This window comes from Danio aesculapii, chromosome 24, assembly GCF_903798145.1.
Source record: "Danio aesculapii chromosome 24, fDanAes4.1, whole genome shotgun sequence".
Taxonomy (NCBI): domain Eukaryota; kingdom Metazoa; phylum Chordata; class Actinopteri; order Cypriniformes; family Danionidae; genus Danio; species Danio aesculapii.
This window is the reverse complement of record NC_079458.1, coordinates 5422386-5446135: the sequence shown is the minus strand read 5'-3', so window position 1 is coordinate 5446135 and position 23750 is coordinate 5422386. Positions and strand designations below refer to the sequence as shown.

General features: G+C 37.3%; 1 protein-coding gene and 1 long non-coding RNA gene across 2 annotated transcripts in view; both read left to right on the top strand.

Annotated features, from left to right (window-relative positions):
• The first annotated feature begins 2454 nt into the window (after nucleotides 1–2454).
• On the top strand, nucleotides 2455–4529 carry LOC130218536 (uncharacterized). The gene is made up of 4 exons (XR_008835954.1): nucleotides 2455–2564; nucleotides 3446–3495; nucleotides 4239–4307; nucleotides 4400–4529. It is a non-coding gene; the product is annotated as an uncharacterized LOC130218536 (long non-coding RNA).
• Nucleotides 4530–11949: 7420 nt separating this feature from the next.
• LOC130218954 (uncharacterized) overlaps nucleotides 11950–23750 on the top strand; it is a 37768-nt gene continuing 25967 nt past the window's right edge. Inside the window, exons 1-11 of the mRNA XM_056451241.1 lie at nucleotides 11950–12035; nucleotides 12407–12478; nucleotides 12567–12890; nucleotides 13126–13464; nucleotides 13735–13908; nucleotides 15406–15459; nucleotides 15879–15917; nucleotides 19800–19849; nucleotides 20057–20098; nucleotides 20665–20715; nucleotides 22413–22536. Coding sequence (XP_056307216.1) covers nucleotides 12442–12478; nucleotides 12567–12890; nucleotides 13126–13464; nucleotides 13735–13908; nucleotides 15406–15459; nucleotides 15879–15917; nucleotides 19800–19849; nucleotides 20057–20098; nucleotides 20665–20715; nucleotides 22413–22536 — 1234 coding nt within the window. The 5' untranslated portion in view covers nucleotides 11950–12035; nucleotides 12407–12441. The remainder of the gene's footprint in view (nucleotides 12036–12406; nucleotides 12479–12566; nucleotides 12891–13125; nucleotides 13465–13734; nucleotides 13909–15405; nucleotides 15460–15878; nucleotides 15918–19799; nucleotides 19850–20056; nucleotides 20099–20664; nucleotides 20716–22412; nucleotides 22537–23750) is intronic.

Sequence of the window (23750 nt, the reverse complement as noted above, 5' to 3'; positions counted from 1 at the left end):
ATTACCGTTCAACACAAATACATTTCAATGAAAGTGAAAAATATATTAATACAAGTCATAACCAACAGTGCATGAATAAACACAGTCAACTATCGTTAAACACTTGCATGGTATGATCACATTGTTTGGTGTAACTCAATGGTCAGTCCATTCTCATCTAAAAAACAAAGGAAGAAGTCCTAAATCTTGTAAAATATGTGCGCTTTTTGTTTGATTAAGCTAGTCTTTCCATTGCTATACAATAATACTGTACATTTCCTTAATCCAAAGTGACAGAGATGGACCTTGAATAATTTTCCAGTGAATAGCAATCAGGCACTTCGCATGCAATAGACACAGATGTACAAACTTCTCTTCATAAGTTTTGAGAGATAAGGCAGGTGGAAAAAGACCAAGAATACTGGTTCCTTTTTAATTTTTTTTTTTCAAACAGTCAATCTTTTCTTTGCGTCTGTGTGTTTGTTTTCCAAGTTGATCTTGACCTCACAAACATGAATAGATTTGTGTCTATTTGTTTTGTCAAACCCCACAGGACCCTTTTGCTGCTGGTGACTTATCCTATTTGATTTTCCGATGTCTTTTATTTATTTATTTATTTATTTTTTATTCTTGAGTAAACTTTTTATTCTACAGCATAAATTGCACAGACCCGTGTAAGAGTTTTACTACTTTATTGTTAATTTTTTCTCTTTTTTATTTCAATTTTTGTATTAAGGGAGTCATTCATTCATTCATTTAATTTCCTTCAGCTTATGCGGAGTTCCAACTGCATAATTTTCAAAGTAGTCATGTCACAGATATTTTCACACTGCATGACTATCTGGGCTAGTATTTCGTTGCTGCTTTATTTACGCTGCAGTATTGATTGGCGATAAGGGTTTTCACACTGCCATGAATTACAATAGGAAAAATTGCCGTCAACTTTGTCCAAACTACATATTACAACCAAACACATGCGAGAAGTGGCATGGAAACAACACAGTCACATAGTATATATCTTTTGTTATTAACTACATAATGAGAAAGAAGCCTTTAGTGGGGCGAACATTAACTTATTTTGCTCACCTGACTTTTGAAGGGAATTAGCAATTTCTCCTCAACTTTTTTTGCTTTATCGACCCAGTTGTGATATTGCTTAGATGACCTGTCAAACAGGTGCTCCTGTCAAATTTCCTCTAGTTTTCCTCCAATTCTTGGGTCCAAAAAAAGGGAATATCAGCACTTTTTAACTTCTCCCCTAACATGATCTGTCATTGGCTGTAGGTAATCGCCGATGTTATTTTCAATCAGAACACATTTCACACGGCATGATTTGAATCGCCGACAGCTCCAGATATTTAGCATGTCAAATATCTCACTGGTGTTGGCGACTCATCTCAGATCTCGACTTTGATAGTTCACACTATGTGATCGTCACTCATGTGATTTCAGGCACCGATTTGCCTGTAATTTTAGGCATTTTTCTGGGATTTCTCAAAACTTGACATTTCACAACATGAACTCCGCATTAGTCATTTAATTTATCAGTGGTCTCCACAGCGAACTGCCAACTGTTCCAGCATATGTTTTACACAGTGGATGCCCTTCCAGCCACAACCCAAGACTGGGAAACATCCATACACACTCATTCACACACACACGCTCATACACTACAGCCAATTTAGTTTATTCAATTCCCCTATAGCGCATGTGTTTGGACTGTGGGGGAAACTGGAGCACCCGGAGGAAACCCACAACAACATGGGGAGAACATGCAAACTCCACACAGAAATGCCAACTGGCCCAGCCGGTACACAAACCAGCAACCTTTTTGCTGTGAGTTGACAGTGCTAACCACTGAGCCACCCTGCCACCTCTAGGGAGTCAACAAATTATAATAGAGAATTACTGTATGTATGAATTACATAATGATTCATACAATAAATGTTCATCTGACTTCCTGAACATTTAAAAAAAATATATTTTGTAACTTTATAAAAATTTGAAAGCTTAGCAAAGGAGAAAAAACTGAAAGAAAAAAATATATAATTAAACAAGAATTTCTATATCAATTAATTGTTTCTTAAGCATGTGCAGTTGTCTGGTAAATGTAATGTTGACTATTCTGCACACTATATTTTTTATACAAGTATGCAGAATAACTGCAAGTGTACAAAACTAATTAAATACCTTAAAATGATCAGTAATCACTTTACATTTTTCAATGGATAAGTAATTTAACTACGGTGCCTAAATAGTTATATGATCTGCTTGTGTAAAGTTCTTTGCGGTGCTTTCTATTGATTTAAGGGTTATTATTACTTATTTTTAGTGTTGGTCTTTGTGCTGATCTCACAATTTCGTAAGTAGTGGATATAGATATGGTTTATAAAATTTAGCAATCTTTATGCAAGTCTTAAACTGTATTTCTTTCTCAGCTCTTCCGTGTCGTTTTATGTAATCTGTCAACTCAAGACTCCGTGGGAGTGGCTAATTCTTCAGGCGTCGTCTGACAGGATTTTGCAGAGGCTGCCGCCATCTTCTAGCAGGTGTAGTTTTTGCATAACTCGGGATTAGAGTAACACGTAAGTATGCATTTCTTTTAAAGCCTACATATAACGCACTCATTTTTAGTAACACCTTGATGTCGATTTTATAAAGGTAATCTAGCCTTTAGACGGCAACTACAATCTTTGTTTGCACCGTGCATTCAGACAAGTGAAAGTGAAACTAAGGAAAGACTTGGTATCTGGATGTTAAAATCTCGAATTAGAAAGGTTCCCTTTTAAATTAAATCCAAAAAATGAGATTCATATGTCAAGGTAAAACTTAGTTAATTTGCTAAAAGTCAACAATGGTGGAGTCATGTGCCTATTAGCTTTAATCAACCGATGTAGCATACATTGTCCTAAATAACGGTACAACACAAGCTGACACTGCACCGATATCTATTTAAAACACACATGGTTAACCTAAAGCCTCCACATTTGGACCTTAAAAGTACATATTACAGCCTAGAAAAATCAACAGGTAGGCAACACTATTGTTTTTTTTCTTCTCGATACTACTATGTAGACCTAAATTTTAGACCTTAGAACTTTTGAAAAGTTAGCTTCCAGTGACATTTGTGAGAGTGTACGAATTTTGGGGCTTAGCATGTGATACCCTAGTTTTCACTTCATAGAAAAGATGTCTAAAAAGGGCTAGTAATGTGTTTGAATTTTACAAATGGCTAATTTGTTATTAGGCCCACATGATGATTTTACGATCAAGATGAAAATAAGTTTTGTTTGCCTTTTACAGTAGGTGAATGGGTTGTAGCTGTGTTTTAGTTTGTGGTTTCATTCATTTGAGTGTTTTAATATTCCATAATTTTCTCATTTTTCAATTAATTCTCTTTTGTGTGTGTGCGTGCGTGCGTGTGTGTGTGCGTGTGTGTGTGTGTGTGTGAATCTGAATGTTACAGATAAAAATACCAAAGAATTCCCATGGAGAATACAGAAGAGAACACTAAATGTAAGTCAGATATGTAGTTGTTTTCACTTAACTATCATAACAAGCTGCTGTTCAAATACCATTAAATATTTCAAAAACTGAGTTGTGGTTAGAGGTGGAGTTGAAGTATATTTTTTAACATCAGTTACTTCTAAGAATATAAATTTGTGACGCTAATAAAATTTTCAGTAAATGCAAATTGTTTTTTATTGCATTTTCAAGTGTTTCATGTAGTATTTCTGGAATTAGATTTCAAATATAAAAAAATAAACAGTAACAGTAAATAGGTAACTATAATTTCTTAGCCACACGTTCATGTTGCCACCTACACTGAAGTAGCTCTAAGTTTTGAAACTTAAACTGTTTGTTTTCCAGCTGAGACCTATTTATTTTACCACATATTTACCACATAACTTGAAAATTGCAAAAATCAAGAATCTGTAAAACAAATAATTTCCAAACAAAGAAACTGTAACTTGTAAGGAAAGTTGATGTAACAGTGTGTCTTAGTCCCAAAATTTTTGTAGTGTGTTGGAGTCATTGAAATCAAAAATGAGTTTGTTTACAGAAAACAATTGATTTACTCAGTGAAACATCAGCATCTATTCTTTGTGCGTTTGGCGATGAAATAAAAGTTCAAGAGAATCATCAAATCACATTATTTCATTTTATAAAAACATCCCATCTCGTCTTGAATCAGAGTTGTAGTTATGTTAGAATATGTGACATTTCATAAAATCTTTCTGTCATGATTTCTTTTCTAGGTTAAGAGGATTTCTATCTCAAACATCCAGAATTGTTAAAAATGGCCGAAACAAGAAAAGTGCCAGAAAGTAAGCAAAGTAAAATGTGATCTGTGATGTGTGTGTTACTAAAGTTACAGTGAAATAATGTTTATGGTAGTTGTTTCTTTTCTCTTCCACAGAGCTTTCTCTGGTTTGTTTATCTGACCTTGTTCATTCTCATTCTGGAGATGATGTTGTTCTGTCATGTCGTCTTGATCCACCTATCAGTGCTGTTTCAATTCCGTCATTATGAAGCTGGTCAGATGACAGTGGATCCAGACTATGAGGGTTGAGCGAGTCTCAGTGGAAGATCTACACACTGGAAATGTGTCTTTAATTCTCAGAGACATTGCAAGATCACAGAAAGGACTCTATAAATGCGAGAATCAAACAATAACTGAACATATTTTTGTTCAGATCAGCTGTAAGTGTTCTGCAGGTTTCACGCAAGTTAAGATACTTATTATTGTTTTACCAAAATATTGACAATTTATACACCAATGTAATGTATTGTTTAATTAAGACAGCAAAATCAACTTCAGATAGATGCACATATTGTATTTTATTTAGCCTGTCCAGGATTTAGCTGGATGCTTTAAAGCAAAAATAGGTTTGTGATACCAACGTCCTTGTATGCAGAAAGAAAATGCTGATATATATGCAGTGGTGATGGGGATTTGACAGTAGATGTATTTTCTTTCCAGATAAACACTTCAGTCTTGTGGTTCCTCCTGAACCAGTGTCCGTTCCAACTGGAAAAAACATCACCTTACCTGTTCGTCTATCACCTGAAACCAGTGCTGAAACCATGAACATCAGTTGGTTAGGAGGAACAGAGTTCATTTATCAGTTTAATGAAAAGAAACTACCAAACAGTGACTATAAGAGCCAAGTGAGTCTGTCCATCCAACAGCATTTCCTGAGGAGAGGAAATGTGTCTCTGACTCTAAGAAATGTTCAACAGTCTGATTCAGGACGATACACATGCATAGTCCTTCATGATGAATGCCAGCTCACAGCAACAGTTAACCTTACAGTGAGAGGTAAGATACTATAGCTCACTGATTAAGACATGCAGCTCCAAGTAACTATTAGGGGGTTAAAAGCGATATCTTATAATTTTCTGAATCCAATTCATGAACAATGTGAAGACCCTCTTTGATCATACACTCTTCTCACAGATTTTTAGTACAGTACTTTACATAATAGATATTCACAGCAAGAATGAAATCCTCTTGATGTATTAAATAACGAAGGCTATAAATAAAGTCAAATTGAAAAGGTGTAAAGCTACACTGGAATAAATGTTCCTCTGACTGATTTTGTTTGCTGCTTTTCAATTTTAGGTCACACACATAGTAATGGTGCAGCTCGCACATAGTAAGATGCTCAACATATTTTCCTTCTTTACTTGAACAGTAGTGAATTATGTAAATGATCTTTGACTTTTGTTGTTCTGACTTCATGTTGATCTTTAGTTGTGTTTTATGTTAATAAGCTGAAGAAAAACATGTTAACTCTTAATGATTGTGTCTTCAGTGAGTGATGATGGCTTTCATCACTCACTTAATAGCTCAGGTGGGTGTATAATCTGCATTTGCTGTTATGTACTTATAATAGAAATAAATATTTTAACAATATATCACTAGAAAAATAAAAACAGTATGATACATTTTACTCACATTGATTACCACTATTATAATTATGTTTTTGTTTTGTTTGCTTTTGAGTTGAATGGGTTATAGCTATATTTAAGTGTGTGATTTTAATTTGATAAAAGTTATGCAAGTCTTATTTTCTTATGTGTGAATACTGCAGATGAGAGATCATTTGGATTTATTTGGATGGCTAAGAGAGTTCAGAGAAAGATGGCCAAAACCACTGATTTCACCAGAGATATCTCCACAAACACAAGAAACTGCTGGAGAAACATTTCAACTCACTTAAGAACAAGAGAGAGATACTTAAATTGGCTGTCCTATCACAGGTAGAAGAAAGAGAGGACAGAACACAAGGATATGAGGAAAGAGAGTTAAATGTATACTGTAGGCTACTTCTTATTCCTCCTGATTTAGCTGATTTAGTCTACACATGTAACAGAAAAAAAAATCATATTTAGACAAACTTGTCTTATTCATTCATTCGTTTTTATTATTTATCAGGGATCGCGACAGCGTTTTACAGCAAATGCCCCTCCAGGCGCAACCCAGTACCGGGAAAGCATTTTAAATCATTTACAATTTTTCATGTTCAATTTGTCAGCTCCAGTCAGTTTGTGATAAAAGTGATTTTTTTTTTTTTGTTGGACTCTTTATTCCAAATGCTGGTTTACACATTTCTATTTCCATTACCATTCAATAGCATAACCTGATTTTTCAGTCCCACCCTCAATGCATTTTATTCCACACTGACTGTTCGCACTGCTTATTCCCACTTTCCGTTTAGAACAGCTTTCACCCTGACCTGTCCGTTCCTGCTAAGTCTTAATCTCGTTTCCACATTCTCATAATTAAATTTTCACTAGTCGTCATACTGAAAGAGAGATAACAATCAACAATGTAGGTTGTATAAAAATGCCATGTCTTTTATTTGTCATCAAGATATACTTATTTCCGCTTATATACTCACTAGCATTTGTAACTCTCTTGTAACTAAGAATAAAAAACTAAATATGTCATTTAAAATTCCAAATAAAATGTCCTTTAAGGACAGCACATCCACACTTTGCTCATCTTCTACTGTCACTCACAGACAATCTGCCTGTTTTGTCTGAGGACTGTTATGCACATGATGCGTGCACAGACAGACATGGGTGGTAATAAATATACATTTTTTAAATGGGCGAACTGAGAGCAAGGACTTGTTAACATTTGTTTATTAAATTCAGTACACATTCAGTAATGCAGTGTTTTACCTCATCTGTCTTCACTTCCTGCTTCGCTACTGTTCGGACGTCTTTGCCTACTGCTCCGCTCTCTGCTCACTTGCTTTTATATCTTAACCCTAATTTTTAACTTGAGCCTATCAGCACAGTGCTCAAACGACACAGCTTGAAGATCAGCATCGATTCTACAAACTTTCTGGAATATAGCTTTACTAACAAAGAGGGGAATTATCGTCTAAACAATCCTCACCGCCACCAGGCTATCAGCTGCTCACATTCCTGAGACGGGAAAACACGGCTGTGAAAATGCTCTGGATCGGATTATTCAGATTCTCACTGCTGTACAAACTGCCACAACTTCTACAAAAGATTGCAGTTCTTGAAACAAAGTTACTTGCGATCCAACCAGAACTGCAGCGTCATTGTGGACACTCACAGCAAATAGCCGGTGAGTCCCATAAATCTATTCCTACCACTATTTCGAGCACTGAAAAACAGATTAAAGCTGTTGAAAATGAGCATTGGCATAAACAAGGTGCGAGACCAAAGGGTACTCGTGGGGTCAGATCATATGCTGCCGCTTAGCGTCCTCTACCCCAAATACAGCTCGGACTCAAATACAGCTTGAGAACAGATATGAAGTACTGAGTAATATGGGTGAAGAATCCCCAAATGCAGTCAGACAGAGATCGCATGACTCAGCAGCTACTCTGCATGGAACAGAGGCTCAGGCCGACTAGACAGCGGCATTCTGCTCCGATCGCACCTGAGTAAGAACACTAGTTGTAGGAGATTCAATAATCAGGAATTTTAGGAGCAAATCTACAATGACATACTGCTTCCCTCATGCAACAGTTTCTGATGTAAACAAAGAACTTAAGGAAATTCTGAAAAGCACAAGACTGCAAAACGGATTATCATCCATGTGGGGAAGAATGATATTCGAAAGGAACAGTCAGAACTGCTCAAGAGAGATTTCTGTGAGCTCTTGGAAACAGTGAAAGAGTGAAAATTCAGCCGTTCATCAGTGGGCCACTCCCTGCAAGAGGGACAAACATGTTTTCACGGCTGCTTGGTCTAAATGTATGGCTGCAGAAAGCATGTAACAGGAAAGGACTGAATTTTATTGACAACTTCATCTCTTCTGGAACCAAAGACAACTGTTGACATCAGACGGCCTTCACCCAAACAAACTGGTGCAAAGGTGCTAAAGGACAATATCTTCTTCTCCCTCCATCATCCATCAGCTGTATGTGCCACTGACCTCAATCCAAATGGCACATACACACCTAGCATCTTCCGGATGACCACAGGACCTCAATCAGCTCCCGAGTGGACTTGGGGTTGACGCATCACCCAAGGACAGTGATAACACCACGCAGCCAAAACACCCACTGTTGATAGAGACACTATCGCTGGCCCTCTGCTCAACACAGACAGACTGTGACGCATCAGAACAGCATCATGTCTCGTCACCTAAAAACTGATCCTTTCAAAAGGGAGCGCCCTTATAAAGATTAATCAATGACATCCGCCTAAATACAGATTCAGGCAAACTAACAGTGCTGGTACTGCTCGATCTCAGTGCTGCATTTGACACTGTCGATCACAGCATACTTCTGGATAGGCTGGAAAACTGGGTGGGCTGTCTGGGACGGTCCTCAAATGGTTCAGATCTTACCTTGAAGGAAGAGGTTACTATGTCAGTATAGGTGACCATAGGTCAGGGTGGACACCCAGACATGTGGAGTCCCACAAGGCTCGATTCTGGCACCACTCCTGTTCAACCTTTATCATGCTCCCTCTGAGCCAAATAATGAGAAAGAACCAAATAGCCTACCACAGCTATGCTGATGACACTGCAGATCTACCTAGCCTTACGCCTAATGACTACAGGCCCCATTGACACCCTCTGCCAATGCATTGATTAAATTAAACAATTGGATGTGCCAAAACTTTCTTCAGTTAAACAAAGAGAAAACTGAGTCATTGCGTTTGGGAACAGAGATGAGTTCTCAAGGTGAATGCGTACCTTGGCTCTAAGGGTCAACAACAAAACTAAGGTCAGAATCTTGGTGTGACTCTGGAGTCAGATCTGAGTTTCAATAGTCATATCAAGCAAGTAGTAATCAGCATACTATCATCTCAAAAACATTGCAGAATTAGATGCTTTGTTTCCAGTGAGACTTAGAGAAACTTGTTTCTCTTTTATCAGCAGCAGGGTGGATTACTGTAATGGCCTCCTCACTGGCCTTCCCAAAAAGACGTCAGACAGTTGCAGCTCATCCGAAACGCTGCGGCCAGAATTCTGACCAGAACCAGAAATCAGAGCAAATCACCTGTCCTCAGGTCTTTACACTGGCTCCCAGTCACATTTAGAATAGATTTAAAGTATTATTACTGGTCTATAAATCACTAAATGGCCTAGGACCTCAATACATTACAGATATGCTCACTGAATACAAACCTAACGATCACTCAGATCTTTAGGATCAATAGATTAGAAAATCCCAAGAGTTCAGTCAAGCAGGGTGAATCGGCTTTCAGCTACTACGCCCCTCGTGCGGGAATCAGCTTCCAGAAATGATCAGATGTGCTCCAACATTAGGCACATTCAAATCAAGACTGAAAACACATCTGTGTTAGCTGTGCCTTTACTGAATGAGCACTGTGCTACGTCCGACTACTATGTTTTTCTCTTCTTTTTAATTCTTTTATAACACATTTTATCAGTTTTTATTTATTTTATTCTTACCATTTTATGTTTGTTTTTATTTCTTATAATTGTTTCTTTATTCCTGTTTATGAAAGCACTTGAATTGCCACTGTGTAGGAATGTGCTATATAAATAAACTTGCCTTGCCTTGCCTTGCTGTCTGATGAATGTTCAGCCGTTGATCTCTCTCTCTCTCTCTCTCTCTCTCTCTCCTCTCTCTCGCTCTTATTTTGGCAATCGTCATTCCTTGCCATTTTTTGTACGTATGGAATGAAGAGGAAGCAACAACAGGTCACTTTTTTAGTAAACTGTTTCAAGCACACAAGTGGTTGTGATTATGATGTGGGTCCGTGGTTTGTTTACTTTTTGTTGTTGTTTTTGTCTTGTTTGCTATTTTTGTTTATATATAATATATATTTTTTTTTTGTTACTTCTATAAAATGTTTTGCATTTTTATTAAGATCTGCTCTGTTATCTTGACCAAAGCAATAGGTATTTTGTGTTGATTTGAGTACACTAATATTCATTAATGCATTTAATAATTATTTTTTACTTTCTTGAATCACCCATTTGCCCTTTCATTTATTGATCATTTATTTGTTTTAAAACTTAATTAAGTAAAACATAATTTTGCTTAAAATTGAATCAATAAACATTTAACTTTTCAAATTTTGACTTAACTTTTGATTTTTCAAGTATTTAAGATGGCCAGTGCCTACAGCTGAGTTACGGCATCTGAGTTATTTGTATTTTTGACAATGAATGTACAATTATTTTGTCTCCAGCTGAACGACCTTTAATGTTGTGCTTCCAATGTGATTTGCTGGCCCGCCAGAAACCCGTTCGTCTGTTTAGCTTTCTTCTCTCCACCTACAACCAGTACTGTGTCCAACATCAGATTGATTCAGAAGGGCCAGAGGTTATTTATCCCACAGTTAATAACAGACCGGAGGAACAAAAACACAAGACTAACGAGAACGGAGGTCTGTCTATCTCCAGCAGCTGGAGAGAGGAAAGTTTCAAGCACTCAGATTCAGGAATCTTTCATGAGGATGGTCTGAGAGGGCATAGTTTCCAGGTATTGTGTTGCAACTTATCTCCTTTGCTGTACCTTGATGTTATTCCTTGTCAATAGAGCATTTACCGCATTGAATAATCACTTAAAGGCCCTGCACTATTTTTTTAAAAGGCTTCTGTTAGAATGTGCATCAATTTTATAATGGTCACCTGATTGTGCTCAGATCTTTTCTCTTTGGTTTTCTCTTGCTGTAACAGAAGATGGTCGTTAACAGGGTATCTGTTTAGATTGAACAATCTGAAAAAACTTTTTTTTTTTAATTTAATATTATTTTTGCTTTTTTATTGCTTGAACTGAATACATCAGACCAACACACATATCTCGCACACAGATCGCTTGAGTAAATTTTTTTTTTTTAACAAAGTCCTAATAAAAGCTATAAAAATACATATGCACAGTTACATTTTCCTAGACAGGGGGAAAAAACTGGCGATCAAGTAAGTTTACAATCAAGTAAAATGACTGCATAAACTGACCATTGTTTTTTTTTTCTACTTATAATAAATCAGGTCTAAAGTCTGTCACACATCCCATAGGATACTGTACATGGGAAGTCATATTAAGTAACTTAACTTTTTAATATTCTGGAATGAAATAAAGATTCATTTGTAACAGTCTAACAGATATATTTGGTTGGACTAATTTATGACTGTCATTCACTTTCTGAGTTTAAATCACAATATATAAAATTACATTCAACAGTTTTGACGTCGTACTGTAGAGGACAAGGACAAATAACACGGGTATTTATTTTGACCTGCTATAAACTCATAAAGATATACTTACGGAATGAAAGTGCGGTTAGCCTTTACCTAAAATAAACACCCTGTTAAATGAAGCGGATAAAAACATTTATTAAATAAGTTACAGGAAAAAAAGTGGGGAATTACGTTAGAATCTCTGTATTCTGTGCGAAAAATGGGCGTTTGCTTTCTGTGTTCCTGGAACTGCAATAATCATAATACTAAAAGCAGTTTGACCACTTCCGTTTCGATTTCTGAGCGCCATCTTCTAGACAGCACATGAATCTCATCCTCGTGACAAATGTCCTATTTTTTTATTTTATTTTTTAAGATTGTGGAATTTTGACCTCAGCAAGTAAGTATACAAGCCTTAAATGGTTGTTTTAAGTAAACTAGTCTTCATAACAACCGTTAAAACGATTGTTTTTTGAGCATATGGGAAAGTGAAAGTAAAAGCTAGAAACGCCAAGATTTCAGTTTGAGTGGCTAAAACCTGCAAAACAAGCTTGATTCATGTATGTATGGGTGTCGTTGATAAATGTTATTTTTAAAAGAAAACATGTCTTTAGTATTAATGACTATAGAATTGTATTAATCCTGCTATCTAATTTTGTTTACTAATCTTTTTATTTTTAATAATTTTGTTTTGTGGTTTAAAGTGGTTGCATAAAAATATGGGACATGTATTTCACATTCTTTCGTATTGTTATTGTCTATGCCTACAAGGACGTTTCCTTCTGAGAGGTGCATAAATTCTAAAAATGTCTGAAGCTAAAGAAGTTTCAGAGTCTGTGGAAGGCAAGTAAAAAAATCCTCCCATAATATCAGTTTGTTTCACTCAGTGACACAACAATCATCTCTAGTTTTTCTGTTTTCTCTTCTTCAGGATTGTCTCTGGTTTGCCCATATGACATTGTATTTTGTCACGTTGGTGATGATGTTATTCTCTTATGTAATCTTCATCCAGCCATCAGTGCTGTTTCAATGGAGATTAAATGGTGGTTTAGAGCTGATCTGGTCTGTCATTATAAGGATGGACAGGTGATGGAGAACTATGAGGGTCGAGCTAGCCTCTCAGTGGAAGAACTGCACAATGGAAATGTGTCTTTGACTCTCAGAGATGTCAGAAGTTTACAAAAGGGCCTCTACTTTTGTGAGGTCAATGATCAATGTCATTCATTGAAAGAGTTCATTTTTCTCCATATCAGGTGTAAGTATTTTGCAGATTTTGATTTTTGTTTGTTTTTGCATAACCGAAACTACATAACATAAAGATAATCTATAAGCCAAAATGCTTCATTTGGATTTTTTAACCACAGTTTAAACAGAACCATAAAACATATACAGCTATTCAAGACATTAAATTGGGTTGGCTGAGCTGCATACAAATCTGTTTTATTTTGTGAAACCTTGCAACATATGTAAAATAACCATTTTATGTCCAGCTGAAAACTTTAGTCTTGTGGTTCCTCCTGACCCTGTTTCTGCTGAGCCTGGAGAAGATGTAGTCTTACCTGTTCATCTCTCTACTGAAATCAATGCTGAGAACATGGAAATCAGATGGTACAGAAGGATGAACCTCATTTACCATTACAGAAACCGACGTCAGCAGATAACAAACAGTGACTTGGAGAATAGAGTTAGTCTGTCCAACCAGGAGCTGGAAAGGGGGAATGTTTCACTAACTCTAAGAAATGCTCAACGGTCTGATTCAGGAAACTATTTATGCATAGTGTTTCATGATGGGTGTCTGCAGACAGGAACAGTTCAACTGGAAGTGAGAGGTAAGATATAATAATTGCATCTGTAACTTTAACAGCTGTTCTCTAGCTCATTTCTGTTGTTTATATGTGGAAAAACATTTTACTGCATTGAGTAATCATGTATATTGTTTGACTGCTAATGTTTATCTTTTAAAGAAGAATAACATACCTTGGAATGTTGTGATGACCAACCAGAATCATGTATTTCTGAGAGCCATTAAATAAATGTATGTTGTACATGTTACCTTTTTCATTTTCCTTTAAATTTGATTGACTACTGGTTCATTTTAGAACATCGAAAAAAGATTGATAAGAGGTTAAAGAACCTGCAGGATATGCTGAGGGAGATACATGAAGATCATCTGCAACAAAAAACAAACATACCAGAGGACACTCTTAAACTACTTCAAGAAGCACTGGAAAATGCTGAAAAGGATGAAAGGAAAGAGGATGAGACATCTGTTGGTACGTCTGAAAGACAATGCAAATATAAAATAGCTTTTGAAAGCAACCCCCTGATTAATATTAAGTATAAAGCTAATTGGGCGAAAGTTTCATCAATACTATTATACACAGTGATAAAACTGTATTATGCCTTTTATAACTTTCTTATAGACCTTTTTCTTAGAACACAAAATTACCCATTATGCTTTGCGTGTATGCGCAAGGAGAATGCTAAGAACTTCCGGTCAGCAGCTGATGCGTGTAAACAGTCACATTCGGTTACAGAAAAAACAAACCGTGGTAAATACTACACACAAACAAACTAAATGAAACATAAACTGCTCCCGATTAGAATCAACATGCAGAACAGCCAGCAGAGTATCAGTAATCCACGTTTATTGGTCATTTATGTAAATTGCATGACTTGCATACCTGTTAAGTTTCATGCCAATAATCTGGTTTGCTCTATAATGCAGTGAAGTGGTGTGTGTGTGTGAATTAAAGAGCCGCTGAGCTAACAGCTGACAGGTCGGGAACACATACACACACACACACACACACTGTATTTCTGACAGCAGACACGTGAACTAGGGGACCGTTTCTCTCTCGCACTTGAAACACTTCTGACAGATCAACGGCTTTAACACACACCTTTCAAAGTTGTGTGTCACAAAAACACTCTGTAATCCACTTAAAACGCAATTGAAACCCATTTTCGAAGCGCAAATTGCCAGTTGTAAACGCTGTAAACGGAAGTTCTAAACATACTGCCGGAAGAAGCTGGTTGCTACGGCACCCTCCATGCATGCAGCCAAGAAAAAGGTCTATACTGTAGGTACACAGCAATTCAAATATAGCATTGTATACATATTTTCATATTCTATATGTAAGAGATAATATGTGTATAGCCAGTTGTTTTTAACAGAACCTGACAGGCTAATGAGCGCTGGTGAATAAGACTGAAGGGCTTTAGTTTGCGAGAACACACTGGCTACAAGTACATTATCCTGCTTTGTTTCATGGCTACTAGCCACGAAATTAAACTATTAGACTCAAAGCATTGATCTAGCAGGTAATAATTTATAGGTCCATTTAGTTAAACATAATCAAACATTTAGGAAGAAAATATTCAATGGCTGGATGCAGCCCACACTATCACTGCTTATTATTATTATTCAGTTGGAATCAGTTAGGAATGAAACCTAAAAATCACTAAATAGGTAAGTGTTCAGTTCATTGTCCAAACCCCGTACATACACACACTGACATAAATATATATACAAACATGGCACAAAAAGGTTTTTATATAATTAAATTTGTGTATGCATGCATGCCTAAGTTTGATACTGTACATGGATGCTGCAGTGCATTCAATATTTAGTCTGTTTTGTGTGTAAACATGTACTTATGTATGGTAAGTCTCATTTTTATAACTGTTATAAAGCAAGTTTTAAGATTGATTTATATTTGTAAAACTTATAATAAAGACTTCCTGTGATTTACCTTTCTCTTCTACAGTTTTAGGTCCTACACCAAGACGTTCAAACAGCACTGAAGGAATTCGTCCCCTCAGTAAGACATCAATTTACATGCTCGTTGTTGTGTATGTGTGTGTTCTTGAGACATAAGGACACAAACTTGTATAATGGCATGGTTATGACACAGGTATTACCTTTGCATTGCTAATGTCCCCATTTTACAAACGGCTTCTAAATCATACAGAATGATTTATTTATTTTTTTTGATAAAAAAAACTGCACAAAGTTTCCTGTTAGGGTTATGTGTAGGGTTGGGGTGAGGCGATTACAAAAAAAAGTACACTTTAGACAGTATAAAATCATTAGAATGTCCCCCCAATTCACAAAAATAAACCATTGTGTGTGTGTTAAAGGTTTAAGGGCCAAAAATGTAATAAAGTTTTGTCACATTTTTATTGTTTTTGACGGGTTTACATGTCAAATTAAAAGGTTTTGTTTTTCTTGTGATTTTAGTGGAAGAAGAAAGCAGAACGGAGACACTGTTATTGGAAGGTGAGAATTTTAAATAATTCTGGGGCTGGTTGCACCAGCAGTGTGTAAGTTAAAACGTAGCCTAGTAGTGGCTTAAAGGGACACTAAGTTTCAACTTACTACACCACAGAACCTAATTTAAATGTAACAATATGTTCCAACTAAATATTTACGGCAGCACCCCCCCCCCCCTCTGCCCCCATGTATAACACTAGAAAAGAGATGACAGTGAGATTAGTTTACATTAAGCTCGCGATGATAATAAAGAATGATCTCCTTGAAGAATGAGCCTTGAATTCCTCCCAAATCTTACGCGTTTTGTTTTGTATTTTTTTTGTGAAAAGAAGAGTTACATTTCTTTCAGAAATTCTTAATCTTACTTTATTAATCATAAATTAAAACGAGTAATTTTTTTATAGACCGAGTTTTCTTCCTTTTCTTTCATGTGTAGGTCATTAAAATAATTTCAAGTTTAATGTTTTGATAAAACGTCATGTGTATTTTGCATGCATTCAAGGGCTCAACGATGCAGGTATGTTGCTCATCTTGTTAGTGACTGACTGACCGGTAACGTAATGTAGGTCTACTATATAAATGTTATTGTCCTTTCATTATATATATAATTTAACAATTTATAAATGCTTTTTATTGCCTATTACGTTATTACAATGCAAGTACGCATGACTTTACGGAGAGCGTAGCGATCTACTAACTACGCTTGCTTTAGAACATGTGGCGCTACCAAAGGTAATAACAAATTTTAGTTACAAACTAACTACAGTAGTAGTTACTAAGCCTTTAGTGTGGACGTACGAAAGAAAGAACTACGACAGCTGGTGCAACCCTACCCTGGTGTTTTCTGCTTTGAAAACTGCATATACAGTAAATGAAGTGCTAAATAATACATTTTATGGAAATATTTTAATAATATTTACTTAGGTCCACCTAGTTGGTCCAAAGGCGTTGTACGCAGGTGGGATGAAGGTTCACCGATCTTTAGTTCACAATGTTTCAATTTAACTTTAACGAGGATAAGCTTTTATTATTTATTGATTAATGAGTTTATATTCATATTTATTATTCTAATATAACTTGTCTTTGTAATTAAACTCATTCATTCCGGATTCCTATAACCAGCTTTGTATGTAGAGACCCCCTTGAAAAATGAGATGTTACATTTCAAGGGGGTTATTCTTAAGAATAAAAATTTGTTTAAGCTCGCCATCTTGTACTGACTGAAGTCTCCAATCTCTTAGGCCGGACACACCCAAGTCAATAGTCAGCCGTTGCGCTTTGTCTGGCTGGTTGGTTGGTGTACTCCACTAGTCTCTCTCTCAAGTTAACTTCGGAGATCAATGACCCCGATTTAGCATGTCCGAATTGCCGGCAGTTGACGAAAGCCACTCTGACTGGTTATTCAGCAATGAATCAGAGCGCAAGTGAATGTAAATGAAAGTGAGGTATGAGTAAACAATTCAAGTCAAAAAGGCAACACAAAGAGGCTGGCTTTAATTTTGCTACATTTCCTCAAATATTTGCAAACAATATGGATTATTAGATTATCAGACATATTTGCAGGAGTGAATTCCTCCGTGGTGAGTGACATTTACTGTGATAATGGGTACTAACCGCTGCTTTGTTTACCACTGTTGTCTGTGCACATCGGAGGGTCGCGGTTTCCTTTGCATGAACAAGAAAAGTTTATACTGCACCCCCGTAGTGTGGAAAGACCCGTCCTCTTGCGCAGCTGCAGAAAGCGACTCTCGTTTTAGCTAGCTTTCCTCCATTTGGTGTGTTTCATTTGCAGGTTTTTTGGTCCAGTTTGCAATCCAACGCGAGGCAACTACACAGTTATGTTTTTTCGCTAGTTGTCTGGTGTCAGCTTGTTGTGTCCCGGCCTTATTCACAAGCTGGTCAGTCCTGGTCATTAGACAGAGGAGACTGACAGCAATTCTAGAAGGCAGAATCGTATTTACTCATTCTAGGATATTCTATATAGTCCTCTTAGATCTACTAACAAAGGTAATGTGGGGTAATTTAGGTAGAGGACCCTGGCAGGCAGCACCGCCATCCCCTCTGCAGTGGGCTAAAGATCCTTAAAGTTACATGTCTTTATTTTGATTATGTCTATGACCACCCCAATTGAGAGAAACAAGCAACCAAGCAATGGCACAGGTGTAGTTTAGAACTGGATTTCGACCCTCCAATTTCTTGAGACATTTTTAGCCTTGTTATTACAACAGGAATAAAAATCCTGACAGCTGTCAGATATTTCAACATTGTAGTGGACCAAATGCCCACATTCATGGCAACACAATAATGTGCACTGCCTGACTGCCAGAATTATTAATGATTGGTTTGTTGAAAATTATTATTATTTTTTTTTTTGCTATTCCCTTGACCTTCAAATTTACCTGACATGAATTCAAACAAGACACAAACACAAGTTTGCACAACATCTTCACCCCACACTCTATAGGAACTGGAAGATTGCTGTTAACATTATGGTATATTCTAAATCTATCACCACCTCTGTGATATGATGCCTTGGCGTATGGCTAATGTTTTTGAGGCCAAAGGAGTTCTCACTGGTTATACTGTAAGTGGTCATAATGCTTAATGCATAATGCAACTTGCAACTACACCTAGACGTTCTAACAGCATGGAAGGAATTCGTCCCCTCAGTAAGACATTACGTCATTGAGGTGTCTGCATTTAAAAAAATTTTAACTAGATTGAGTGGCAGGAAGTGGTCTATAAACACAAATAAATGTTTCCGTAAATATCTGAAATGTCATGTACAACCTACAGTAAAAAATAGTCACAGGATCCAATTGTGCGTGAAGAGGCTAGAAGGTGTAGATGAAGTTTGTAGATAATTAACCAGATAAACCAGAAAGTACTCTTAAGTCACACATGATCCAGTGGTAACAGGATTGTTCAAAGACGAACTTGAATGCAGAAAGCCCTGAATGGAGAAGTTTAAGACATGAGCAACAATGAACTGGCAATAAAGGATAAAAAACAGTGGCCTTATTAGGCAGCTTAACAACTCAACACTGTAGCTGCTCCGATGAGCCAATCAACTAATGGTAACGAGGAAACACATAAACATACACATAAACCACACCATAAGCTGCGTTCCAAATCGCATACTTATGCACTATTTCTACGCCATTTTTATAGTCTAAATAGTTGTAAGTAGTGCGTCACACTGCAAACTCTAAAATAATTATTGCAGTTTAATTACCCCGGATGACGCACTCCATTCAGCCGATAAAATCAAGTGTTGAGTGTGGGACACTAAAGCACTCAACAAACCGCCAGCTTTGCTCACAAAGCGAAGTGGCGGAGCTATCGGGCGCACATGTTGGATAACTATTTATTTTAGATGGTGAAAGCAAAATTTTCTTACCAGATTATAGCGCCTCCCAATGGTGAATGTGGTTATACTCATGGCAGGTATTATTTATTTAAATATGGACCAATCGCTCGCTTTTTAAAAATGTAAAATCATCTTGTTTAATCCTGCCCCTCTTTGCAGCGCAATACTACAGAATTTTGCTTGCTCAAACTCTAGTGTGACCGCACCTTTACCTGTAGGTTTCAAACAGAACTGAAGGAATCAATTAGTTTGATCAGGTGTGTTTAATTAGGGTTAAAGCTAAAGTGCAGAGCTGCGGCCCTCCAGGAACTGGATTTGACACCTGTGCTGCAGGTGGTTATAATTTAATGGTTCATTGGTGTGTGTGTGTGTGTAAATGGGATTTTTTTTCACATATATATGACATGCAAATAAACTGCAATTAATTTACTGGAGATGGCTAAATGGATGAATGGATGTAATGTAACACTGCAACTTGCTACTGATTTATTTTAATACAAATTTTACTTCAATTTTAGGTCCTACACCTAGACGTTTTCTAACAGCAATGATGGAATTCGGCCCCTCAGTAAGACACAATTATTACATGATTATCATTTTTGATCATTTGTTGTAACACAATGAAATGTTTCAGTAAATATTTGAAATGTCAATGTCTGACTTTTTCGAGGAGAGAGAATACTGTTAATTAAGGTTTTTGTAAAAATTTTTATTGTATGTAATTTATGCTGGGGGTTATGTTTAAAACTAAAAGGGTTTTTCTTGTGAATTTCAGTGGCAGAAGAAGAAAGCAGAACAGAGACACCGTTATTGGAAGGTAAGAACTTCCAATTCTTTCATACAGAATTTTGGTGTGTTAACCTTGCCTTTGAGAACTGCATATACAGTAAAATTAAATAACAGTAGGTAAAACGGATAATTTGTATCAGATTTACATATATATCATACAGAGATATGTCTATATATGTGTATATATATATGTATGGTATGTATATGTATGTGGTATGTATTATATGTGTATATATATTCTAGGTATATATATATAATATATATTATATATCTATATATATATATATATATATATATAGATATATATATGTAGTCTGGATTGTGTGGACACCTCCTTGACACATTATCTTTATACAAAAAATCTTTTTAACATTTATTTTAATTTGAACACAAAACACATAACTAGAGATTGTATATTTTCGAGTGTTCTATTTTTGTCTATTAGAAACCAGTTTATTTGCACCAGTTAGAATTAGTAATATAGAGTTTCTCTAAGTACCCCAGGTAAAGGTATTGCATTGTACTAGAAAGCAAAACTTTTTTCAGGTGAGTTTAATGTCCTTGCTTGTTTCTTGATCATGTGCCATCTTGCAGTGGAAAGAGAGAGCCAAGCTCAACACACACGACAAACAAGAGAAGGGAATAGTGAGCTGACGTTTCAATTACTGCGACAGCAAAGAGAAAGAACATCAGCAAATCAAAGAACAAGTGAAGTCCAGGAAAGGATACCAGGAACTGTTCGCATTACTCAGAGTTTTCAGCAAGTGAGACCCCCCCAAACTGAGCAATCACAAGAAAGAGAAAGGACGTCACAATCAGCGGGAGATACATCACAAACACCAGAGAGGCCAAGAAGAGACAGAACACAAACGAGGCCTAATCAAACAGAGAAAGATTGCAAGATTCTGTAGCTATTTTATACTGTAAGGTTAAAACATATTGACTGATGAACAAGTCCAGACCCAGAGAGAATTCAATCCGGATCCACTACTATTTCAAGAACACTGTTTTGTGTCTAAAGCAGTGTTTCCCAACCCTGTTCCTGGAGGCACACCAACAGTACATATTTTGTACATATTCTCCCTTTTCTGACCCATTAACTTCAGGTGTTGGAGTGTCTTCTGATGTTATGATAAGTTGATTCAGGTGTGTTTGATTAGGGAGAGGTTGAAAATGTGTACTGTTGGTGTGCCTTCAGGAACAGGGTTGGGAAACACTGGTGTAAAGGATGAAAAGTGTGATTTAACATGTGGTAAGCATGTAATCATTCATTAATTTGCTTTTCGGCTTAGTCCCTTTGTTAATCAGGGGTCGCCACAGTGGAATGAACTGCCAACTTATCCAGCATATGTTTTACACAACAGATGCCCTTCTAGCTGCAACCCATAACTGGGAAACACTTCAATGCTTCAATGCTATGTGAAAACTTCCACTATGGGGATTTCGTCAGAATCCAATCCAATCATCCAAGTAGCTGTCGCTACTTGCAATCAATTTGGACTAAAAGTGCAGCGGGTGCCAAGCTTAGCATCCTTTTCTAGCTGAAGAGACTTTCACGGCCAACAGGTAAGGGGCAATCATTGTGGCGAAGGAACAAAGCATTTTCCCCCCCTCGGGCCAACGAGGGTTACTTTAGTAACTGGAGCGTTCCCACTTCGGTAGGGGAACTTCAATGCTATGTGGAAACTTCCCACTATGGGAAATGTATGGAAAACGCCACATGATTGAACCTACCTTGTCCCTGATGAAAGGTTATGCCAAGCCAAGAGCGTAAGCGCACCTGTATTACCAGAGGCGCGGTCTTCCAACGTGTTCCCTGGCCTTTACTTATCCCAATTCAACAGAAGTTTTACAGATATAAATATATTTCTAAGAAGTCGTAATGCATCTAGTTAATTCTAGGATTTTTTAATACAACAGTACGTTGGGAAAGCGTGCAGTCCCGATAGGGAGGATGCTGCGGATGCCACCTGCTGCCCAATTGGGGAAACCTGGTGGCAAGAAGACATATGGACTAGCCCTGAGAAGTAGGAGTACACATATGAAAAAGATGGTTAGCGAGGAGGGAAGACAAGGGTCCACCTGGGAGGGGGGGGGGACTACATCGTGGCTGAGTGAGCATATGGGATCGCCCAGCGGGGATCGCACATAGCGGCCACCTATACCCAGAACGCGGGCTGACCAGCACCTGCCTCCTCCGCTAAGTCAGATACTGGGGTTTCCCGCACACATGAGGAAATCGGCTCCCCTCAAGATGAAAAATCTTGCAATATATTAGGTGTCGCCCAGCCCGCAGCTCTACAATGTCTGTTAGAGAGGCACTGCGTGCTAATGCCCAAAAGGATGCACGCTCCAAGTGGAGTGCGCTCTCACTCCTGGTGGACACGGCTCGCCCTGGCTCAGATAAGCGAGGCAGAAATGGCATCCTCCTGGATTTGGAAACTGTCAATCCATCAAACTATGTTTGTAACGGCGGAACTTGTGACCTTAGTTGGCTAACGATAGTTTTCGAAAACACATGATTAGTAATGAAATTTTTCGTCATGGTGGCGCAGTGATTAGCACTGTCGCCTCACAGCAAGAAGGTCACTGGTTCGAGCCTCGGCTGGGTCAGTTGGCATTTCTGTGTAGAGTTTTCATGTTTTTTCCTTTCAGGCCCGGATTGGCTAATCGGGAGGACCGGGATAATTTCCGGTGGGCCGGTCCGTTTTTTTGCAAGCGAGGGCGGTTGTCCCTAGCTGCTTGCACTCTCAGCAGTCACACTTTTTTCATTTATTTATTCATTCATTTGACCATAGCCTCACTATTTTTATTCGTTATTTTACAGCAGCTCCTCTCTTTTTATTTATTTTTCTCTCAGCCCTGTTAGCAAAATGCAGCCTGCAGGTTAATAATGATGTAACTATCAAACAGCGGCACCTTAGTGAATATAAGAATTGGAATAATTAATATTAATGAATATTACACCTGCTTAATGAAAATCTGATGATTCACTACATTAATAAAACAAGAGGGGAATAAAGATTAAGCCATTGTGGTCCAGTGGTCAGCACATTGCGTTACGACACTGCTTGTGATCGAACCTCACCTGAGTAAATAATTTATTTTTATTTTTTCATTTTTATTGTTAAGACATATAATACTGTTTGGGTGTTGGAACATTTGAAGTTCTAAAGCAGCTGTTTTCTTCAAAAATATGTGATAGTGTCATTAGAAAATGAATTGGAAATGACGTTGTTGTAATATAGTAAGTCGTGAACTGTGGTCTAAGGTTTGAAACTCCAGGGCTGAAAAGGAGTCCCACTCCGGCCCTGCTCCCTATGTTTCGTGGGTTTCCTCCGGGTGCTTCTGTTTCCCCTACAAGTCTAAAGACATGTGGTATAGGTGAATTGGGTAAGCTAAATTTTCTGTAGTGTATGTGTGTGAATGAGTGTGTGTGGATGTTTCCCAGTGATGGGCAGCTTGAAGGGCATCTGCTGTGTAAAACATATGCTGGATAAGTTGGCGGTTCATTCTGCTGTGGTGACCCCAGATTAATAAAGGGACTAAGCTGAAAAGAAAATGAATGAATGACTAAAGTAATAGTAATAAAATAGTTAGAGTTGTGATTAGTGAAAACGCCACTGTGAAACAAATGCTTGTTCAGCTGATGAAGTAGTCATTTCTCATATTAAGTGGCT